Below are 9,301 nucleotides of genomic sequence, written 5' to 3'. Positions count from 1 at the left end.
GTAAACAAAACATACAAAAAAAGAGGGCTTTTTTTCCCTTGGTGTCATACAAGGGTCCTACTTGCAGTCTGGAACCAATCTTCTGAGCTGTCTGGATGTCTGGGAGACTGGGGGGAACGGCCTGGTATACAGATCTTCTGCATGAAACCAAGGACCCTCTTGCAAAAGATATTGTAAGAACCGAGGAAGCCTCTACTAGCTCAACCCAACATGGAAGCCTGAGGCATTGGAGGGGAAGTGTGATTCCAAACCCAGAGTCCTGTTCTATCAGTAGATTTCTTCTCAGTTGCCTCTGGATTCAAATCAAGTCATACAGCTATGAACACAAGCTCCAGAAAATGCCACAAGATCCTCCTCTGACATACTACCAAAGAGGTGAGTGGTATTCTCCCTACTTCTACCCTGAACCCAGTGGGTGTCAGTAAATTGAGGACACCAGCAGACCCAGACCCAGGGTCCTCCCAGTGGGAGCAGGATCACCCTATAGCCAGTGGTAGGGATAGCACCAGCATCACAAGACAACCTCCTTGGACAGAGATCAGGGTCTTCACGGGGAACATCCCCAAAAGGCCACTAGGGAATGAGCAGGGCTGTGACGGATCTGGCCCAAGTGAGCAGGCGCAGGTGAGGAGGAAGCTGGCAGATGCCTCGTGGCGGCATTTATGTGTGAACCCCCACTGCACCTGGAGACTCCTAGAGAACGTCCACAAGATGTGGGGGGAGTCAGGAGGTTCTGCAACAGCTGGCCACAGTGAGAGCCAGGAAATAACAGTACTGCTGAGGGCTCACAGTATCCTTTTTGAGGGAGTGGAGGGGTGGAGAGGCTCATAGTATATTATTTGTAATCCCAGGCCAGCAGGCTGTGGAGTGGTCTGAGGAAACTGAGGTCAGAACATCTTAGGTTTTTTACAAATACAAATAAACTGGAATACTAAAGCCTAACCAGTGGTAATTAAAGTATTTTTAAAATCAGTCAGCCTTAGCTTCTCCCCACCCGCTACCCCTCTAAAACTCTGTGCATGATTTCAGCTTTACTTTTTCTCAAGACATGCTAATGTGCTGAGTCACTAAAAAAAAAAAGTAAAGAAAGAGTGATCCAGCTTCTGAGGACTAGCTTTAGTAATGATCTAAGCTTCTACGCGGCACTTTTTGCCCTGGTTTGATTCCTGTGATGCTAAAGGACGTCACATTGAGCAATCTTAATAAGGTTTCCAATCAGCCCCACCCGCTCTGGCCCCACCCCCACCCTCCAACAAAGATTTATCAAATGTGGGATTTTCCCATGAGTCTCAATATTAGAGTCTCAACCCCCAATAAATATGAGACCGGGGATGTCTGAGACTCAGTCTGCCCTCGGGCCCACCAGGAACGAAAGAGAGCTCCATCTGCCCTCCAGGAACAGCTATGAACTCCCGCTTCACAAGTAAGTGAAGGAAATCCTTAGCCCAGGAACGGCCTGGCAGCCGTGCGGCGAAGGAGGGGGGTGTGTGTCCGCTGCTGTGAGGGCTGGCGGGCGGCCAGCAGCCAGAAGCACAGCTCCCCCAGCGGCGCAGTCTGCTCACTGGCTGCTCTCCCTCTGCTCTGTCACAGGCGCCTTCACTCCATTCGCTGTCTCCCTGGGGCTGCTCCTGGTGATGACTTCTGCTTTCCCTACCCCGGGTCCCCTGGGAGAAGATTTCAAAAATGACACCACCCCAGGCAGACTACTTCTGACCACTCCAGAGAAAACCGAAGCTCTCATTAAGCGCATGGTCGACAAAATCTCTGCAATGAGAAAGGAGGTGGGTAGGCTCGCTCCAGGGTGATGAGCACCCATGTGGGCATCTATTTCCTTGCTCTTGGATGTGAATGGGGGCTTCTGCATTGGGAGGTCTTTGCTGGGTTTGGAGGCAGTTCAGACTTGAAGCCAAAGGGGCAGACTATGTCCTGTAATTTCTCCTCTGCTCCTGGTCTCAGATGGTTCCTTTTCATCCTGAAAAATATACAGTGATGCTGGGATCCCTGCCCCCTGGCCCATTCTCAGCTCCATTCCTGGCATGAGCTGTGGATCACACTGCCTCTCAGGATTTCCTTTTCCATAACCAAAAACTAAGGTCTGTCAATTTTTTTGTGTGATTTGGACTTTAGGAGGATTAAAAAGCACCACCTGAAATGACTGTTCAGCTTCTCAGGACAGTCACAGTACTTTTAGGTTATGCCAGCCCAGAGGTTAGGGATTCCCCAAAGTCATTCTGGCACGTAAGACGCATACCTGATAGTCCACCAAAGTGGCAAAATCATCCATAGGCTACAGCAGCTCCCAAGCTTTAAATGTAAGGTAGTTTGGCTCTGCTTTGGTAGAAAGAAAATAATACAGGAGAGGCAACTGGGAGTCCCAAATCTAACTCTGATTCTGCTGGACAAGCTTTGTGATCTTGGGCAAATTCTTCAGCACCTCTGGGCTCCATCTGTAAAATCATGGAATTGGACTAGATGATCTGAAAGATCCTTCCAGCTGGGACATATAATTCTGGCTCAACTTATAGTCATCCAATTATTATCAAAATTCCTATCATTTATTATGTTACCTACTATGTGCTGACACTTTATAAAATATTGTTTTGTCCTCACAATAAACTTAATGGGCAGGTTTTTCATTATCCCCAACTTGCAGATATAGGGACACTGAGACTGGGAATACATAACAACCATGAAGTCACGGGTGAGGCTAGAACTGAACCCATGTGCCCATCTTCTGTAGAGCTCACTTGCCTGGGTGCTAATGGACTGTGACTTCACTTTTCTTAGAGAACTTCCTGGCCATGATAGATCATGCATCAGCCCTCTAGTGGTGTGAGTTTTAGGGGCATTTATAAGATAACGGTTCTGATATTCTTTCCCAGATATGTGAGAAGAATGATGAGTGTGAAAGCAGCAAGGAGACACTGGCAGAAAATAAGCTGAATCTTCCAAAAATGGAGGAAAAGGACGGATGCTTCCAATCTGGGTTCAATCAGGTACAAATGCATTACGTTCACTTTTCAGTACTCCCTAGTCAAAAGTTCTCCCTCTTGCATGAAGCATCTGTATATATAAAGACCAGGCAGGCAATGAAGAAGGGGATTAATATAAAGAATACCATGTAGATTTCATGAGGAGGCCAACTTAAATGATATTAAAGGCAACTTATTTTTTAACAACTTCGTCAAATATAGCCCCTCTGGGCTGGGATTTTTACCACTGTCAAGTGTTAGGAAACCCCAGAGGTTTAGCTAGTTCATCATGGGTAAGGTGGTCCAGGAACCTTTCTCCTCTTTGGCTGCCCTTAGCAGGATCTAGGCCTGCCCTCCCTGCCGAGATCATTCTCTACACCCTTCTCCTTCAGACAGTGCAGTAACCTCCACTGACTTCTGCTTATTTCATAAAAGGAGGTTTCACCCTGACATTGACAAGGGCAGGAGTGCAGCCAGCGGGAAGAGCATTATGGGGTGTAACAGAGGATGGCCCCTTGCCATAATCTAGCATCTACTGGGCTTTGGGAAACATTTAAGTGGTGCCTCTCGTTGTGCAGGTATTTTAAATGGGGCAGCTAATGCTGTCCAATGTCTCAAAACATGATGCTTAAGAAGTACTTGAAGTTCCCTGGAGGGGAACAGGCAGAAGTTGTTGAATTATAGCAATTTACATTTCTAAAATCAATTATGCCTTGCTGGCAATAACCAGTTTTCCCACTGTCTTTTCTCTTAGGCGATTTGCTTGATCAGAACCACTGCTGGTCTTCTGGAGTATCAGATATACCTGGACTACCTCCAGAACGAGTATGAGGGAAATCAGGAAAATGTCAGGGATTTGAGGAAAAATATCAGAACACTGATCCAGATCCTGAAGCAAAAGGTGAGTGTCCCCTCGCCTGACTCAAAGAAGGCGGCCTAGACAACTCGGCAGTGCAAAGCCAATTCAAAAGAGATGGCTGTGTGTAAAGGAAAAGATCTGACAAATATTTCCTCAAGTTAAAGCTTTTTCTTTTTCCTGTCTTCTGCAAATGACATCAATAACTATATTTAAAACTCAGTTAAGGGGGAGAGTTTTAACATTAACTTCTAAAAGTTTAAGAAATAAGGGGAAAAAGTATCTGTAGAGGCAGAAGGAAGCATATCCAACCTCAAGTAACAATCCATAATAACAAAGAACAGAGAGCACAAAAACTATTTAAGATTGCCAAATGACATTCTTGTTATTATGGTAGTTTCAACTACTTTCCCATACTCTTTTGCCAAGGAGTTAATGCAGAGAAAAGGCTAAAGGCTGGAAGAGCATGTACCAAGGGCTTTTTGGTCACTACCAGCTAGCCATTCAAATGCCACATGGTATAAGCTTGATGGCACAGTTTGCAGATGAACCATAGCACAAAGAGAAGGAGAAGCAGGCACATTGGTGCTAATCCTGCCTCCCTTTCCTAGCTGAGTCCCTTGTACCAGGGCTTCTCCCCGTTGAAGGTGCAGACACCTTCACCTAGAGGATCTTGTTACAGTGCAGAGTCTGACTCAACAGGTCTGGGGTGAGACCTGAGACTCACATTTCTAACAAGCGCCTGGCAATGCTGAGGTTGCAGTGCTCCAGGATCACAGGTGGAGGTGCGAGGCCTTCCACCATGACTTAGCTCCAAGTCAGTGGGTCTATGGAAAAATCTTCCCCAATTCTGTTTATGCCGCCAGAGCAGCTGACTCTTAATAGATGTCAGATGGATGGGTGAGAGCAAAGCCAAAGAAAAGTATTAGAGTTAGAGGCCCCCGAAGAACCCATTAAAATGCCTTTAACTAAAAGTTCTTCATACATCTACTGAATTCTAACTTTGTGCCAGGCACTGTTTAGGATGACATAAGACAAGTAAGATACGATGGCTACTTATGAGATGCTTATGGTCCAACAGAGACAGAGCAGCAAAAAGTATCAGAGCTCAGTTGCTGTGAGAGGGTCTCATGCTGGGTGGGCTCAGAGCAGAGGACCTCCCCCCATCTGGGCGAGTCAAGGCCAGTGGCCCACATCTGCTCCTTCGCTCCAAATTTGTTTGAATATCTTCCCACAGGCCACAGCGCCTCTCCACTGCAAAAGACTTCTTCAATATTTAAACAATTCCTTTTGTTTTGTGTTTCCTTCATGTAAAGATCGCAGATCTAATAACCACTCCAGCCACAAACACTGACCTGCTGGAGAAGATGCAGTCTTCAAACGAGTGGGTAAAGAACGCAAAGATTATCCTCATCCTGAGAAACCTTGAGAATTTCCTGCAGTTCAGCCTGAGAGCTATTCGGATGAAGTAGCTGGGGCTCCCATGATTGTGGTAGTTCCTGGGCATTCCCTCCTCTGGTCAGAAACCTGTCCACTGGGCACACAACTTATGTTGTTCTCTATGAAGAACTAAAAGTATGAGCGTTAGGACACTATTTTATCTTTAATTTATTGATATTTAAATATGTGATTTTGAGTTAATTTATATACATGATAAGTATTTATATTTTTATGAAGTGCCACTTGAAATATTTTATGTATTTGGTTTGAAAAAGTAACGTAAAAATGGCTATGCGGCTTGAATGTCCTTATTGTTTTGGAGACAAATCATTTCTTGAAATGTGTAGGCTTACCTCAAAAAATTTGCTAACTTATGCATATTTTTAAAGGCATATTTATATTGTATTTATATAATGTTTAGGCTGTTTTTATAACAATAAACTTCTTTTTTAAAGAAAAAAAAGCAACTAAACCTCTGTGTGTGTCCCATGAAGCTTAGTATAAACAAGTTTCTGTCACTACCACCACCACTAAAACAAAAAGCTGCAGTCACCTGGAGGAAGATATAATTGAGCACCTATTGCATGCCAGGCACCAAGCACAATGAATTGCATGCATCATATTTAATCCTTGCATTTGCACACTTTTCTCTGGAGGTGGGAGAATAAGTGATTCCCTTAGTTACCCAGCTGAAAAGTAAACCACAGGCCCAGTCTTCCTGCCTCCAGGCTCCCTACTCTTAACCTTTAGGTCCTCCGCCTCACAGGGAACTGACAGATGAGGTAGAAAATCCCAAAAAAATACAGGGAATACATTTTAAAGATGCAATCACACACCTTTAAGATGGTATAACCACTTACAGAAGACATAGCAATATGCAAGCTTCTGAATAATAACTAGAAGTTTTTATTCCTGGGTTCCTCAAACTGCACAGATCTGTCCATCACATCAATGACCATACTGTATCACATCTTAAAATGGGTGGATTTTTCTTTCCAGTCAGCATATGGGTTCCACAAGAAGGAAGACTCTATTTATTCATCTTTGCATCCTGAGCCCACAGCCCAGAACATGAATATTCAATTCAGTTCAGTCACTCAGTCGTGTCTGACTATTTGTGACCGCATGGACTGCAGCACGCCAGGCCTCCCTGTCCATCACCAACTCCTGGTGTTTACTCAAACTCATGTCCACTGAGTCAGTGATGCCATCCAACCATCTCATCCTCTGTCATCCCTTTCTCCCACCTTCAATCTTTCCCTGCATCAGGGTCTTTTCCAATGAGTAAGCTCTTCGCATCAGGTGGCCAAAATATTGGAGTTTCAGTTTCAGCATCAGTCTTTCCAATGAATATTCAGGACTATTATCCTTTAGTATGGACCGGTTGGATTTCCTTGCAGTCCAAGGGATTCTCAAGAGTCTTCTCCAACACCACAGTTCCAAAGCAACAATTCTTCAACACTCAGCTTTCTTTATAGTCCAACTCTCACATCCATGCATGACTACTGGAAAAACCACAGCTTTGACTAGATGGAACTTTGTTGGCAAAGCAATGTCTCTGTTTTTTAATATGCAGCCTAGGTTAGTCATAGTTTCTCTTCCAAGGAGCAAGCATCTTTTAATTTCATGGCTGTAATCACCATCTACAGTGATTTTGAAGCCCAAAAAAAGTCTCTCATTGTTTCCCCATCTATTTGCCATGAAGTGATGGGACCAGATGCCATGATCTTAGTTTGTTGAGCTTTAAGCCAACTTTTTCACTCTCCTCTTTCACTTTCATCAAGAAGCTCTTTAGTTCTTTGCTTTCTGCCATAAGGGCGGTGTCATCTGCATATCTGAGGTTATTGATATTTCTTCCAGCAATCTTAATTCCAGCTTGTGCTTCTTCCAGCCCAGCATTTCTCATGATGTATTCTGCATATAAGTTAAATAAACAGGGTGACAATATACAGCACTGATGTACTCCTTTCCCAATGTGGAACCAGTCTGCTGTTCCATGTCCAGTTCTAACTTTTGCTTCTTGACCTGCATACAGATTTCTTAAGAGGCAGGTAAAGTGGTCTGGTATTCCCATCTCTTTAAGAATTTTCCAGTTTGTTGTGATCCACACAGTCAAAGCAGGCCCCAGTTAACATTTACTGAATGAAGAAACCACACATAGATAATCAAACCTGCTGCTGCTGCTAAGTCGCTTCAGTCATGTCCGACTCTGTGCGACCCCATAGACGGCAGCCCACCAGGCCCCGCTGTCCCTGGGATTCTCCAGGCAAGAATACTGGAGTGGGTTGCCATTTCCTCCTCCAATGCATGAAAGTGAAAAGTGAAAGTGAAGCCGCTCAGTCGTGTCCGACTCTTAGCGACCCCATGGACTGCAGCCTACCAGGCTCCTCCGTCCATGGGATTTTCCAGGCAAGAGTACTGGAGTGGGGTGCCATTGCCTTCTCCCAGATAATCAAACCTAAGATACTTCAATTCTTAGGGATATATGCTGTTGGTCAATGAGTGGGGAAGTTACTAGTGCTGTGTGCTTATGAGTCTTTATCTTAAGGGAAAAAACAGTAAGACTTAGGAAGAAACATTCTAAGACCTTCTAGAGGAGACAGTGGCTAGTCAGTGCATGTATATCTGCCTCCATTTTCTTTCCCACCAGCGATATTCTCCATCCGCCTTCTCCTCTTACCCCAGCCGAGAGTGGTGGTAAGAGAGACAATCTGGGGAAGTGCACATGGTCCCTACATCTCATATCAATATTATGTTGGGAATTTGGCATAGATTTCCCCTTTTAAGTCCCAGCCATATAAAGTCTGTCTTCTTAGTAAAGCTTTTCCCACCCTAACCACCACAGATGTCTTCCTCTGGGGGAGGAGTTCTGCTCAGCAAGGGAAAGTCCACAGGAGTCAAGAACCGAGAGGAGTTAAGCAAAAGAAGAGCCACATACTCTGCTTTCTAGAAACCATGCATCACAAGCAGGTTTCTGAAAATCAGAACTAAATTCAAAGAGCAAGAGAAAAAGCAGTTAACAAACACCTCCACTCTTCAAAAAAGAGTGTGTGAGCATCATATATGTTAGGTGATGCTGGGGATGCAAAGGTGAACAAGTAAACATGTTTGTTCATGTGGTTTACACTACGGCAGGAAGGCAGACATGGAACAAAGGATGTAAATGTGAGGAGGTTTACAAAAGAGAAATGCGAGGCATACCAAGAACCCTATTACGCACCCCAGTAGTGGAGGCATCTAACTATGTCTGGGGAGGGCAGTAATGGAGATCTAATTGAGGAAGAGGGGTTCGGGCTGAGATGTGGAAGATAATATAGGAGTTAGCCAGGCCAAGATGGGTGGGAAGAGCATTCCAGCCTGAGGGAACAGCATGTGCAGTGGTTTGAATCCACAAAGTGCACACTATGGTTGAGACCATGAAAAATACATGATGTCCAGGGCATAAAGAATGAGAAAAAGGATAGCTGAGAGTGGATGGAGAGGAAGGCTGAGACCAGACTGAGAGCATCAGAAGCCATATTAATATAAAAATATAATTTACAAAAGCCATAAAAATTGGGAATTTATCCCATATGTGATGAGAAGGCATTGACAGTATTTAAGGAGTAGAATGACATCTGTGATTTACATTTTAATGTGCTCACTCAAGTTGCAGTGTGGGAAATGGATGGAAAAGAAGCAGGAAGAGATTGCTGGAGGAATATATCAGAGGCCTTCATTGTAGTCCAGGCAAGACATGGATTAGGATGGTGAGAATGACTGAAAGGAGAGAAGGCAATGGCAGTCATCAGCAAAAGATACGTAGCGGCTAGTTCAGTAGGATGTGGTGATTGTTGACCAAGATTCAGGAATTCTAAAGGACACTGAGGCTTTGGGAGAGGGAAGAAGTAGTTGAGTGGAAAACCCAGAGAATTTTGAATTTGAGGGTTTTTATTTATTCAAATATTCTCTGAGCTTCTGCAATGGGCCAGATTCTCTGCTGGGCCCAGGACATATAATGATAAATAAAACAGACTAGGTCTCCGCTCTCAGG

The 9,301-nt window shown here is 44.4% G+C and overlaps 1 protein-coding gene across 1 annotated transcript; it reads left to right on the top strand.

The window, feature by feature from the left end:
• Positions 1–1,313: 1,313 nt before the first annotated feature.
• IL6 (interleukin 6) lies at positions 1,314–5,731 on the top strand. The gene is made up of 5 exons (XM_027539945.1): positions 1,314–1,423; positions 1,591–1,781; positions 2,883–2,996; positions 3,727–3,873; positions 5,145–5,731. Exons 1-5 carry the CDS (start codon positions 1,405–1,407, stop codon positions 5,298–5,300), a joined length of 627 nt encoding a protein of 208 aa, XP_027395746.1. The 5' UTR covers positions 1,314–1,404; the 3' UTR covers positions 5,301–5,731.
• Positions 5,732–9,301: the final 3,570 nt, after the last annotated feature.

The sequence above is a fragment of the Bos indicus x Bos taurus genome, chromosome 4, assembly GCF_003369695.1.
Source record: "Bos indicus x Bos taurus breed Angus x Brahman F1 hybrid chromosome 4, Bos_hybrid_MaternalHap_v2.0, whole genome shotgun sequence".
In the NCBI taxonomy this organism is placed as follows: domain Eukaryota; kingdom Metazoa; phylum Chordata; class Mammalia; order Artiodactyla; family Bovidae; genus Bos; species Bos indicus x Bos taurus.
Note: the sequence above shows the minus strand (reverse complement) of the source record. Positions and strands in the feature narration are given on the sequence as shown.

Coding starts and splice junctions, on each gene's coding strand:
- IL6 (XM_027539945.1), top strand. Junction 1,782..2,882: donor TCTCTGCAATGAGAAAGGAG/GTGGGTAGGCTC, acceptor ATTCTTTCCCAG/ATATGTGAGAAGAATGATGA. Junction 2,997..3,726: donor TCCAATCTGGGTTCAATCAG/GTACAAATGCAT, acceptor CTTTTCTCTTAG/GCGATTTGCTTGATCAGAAC.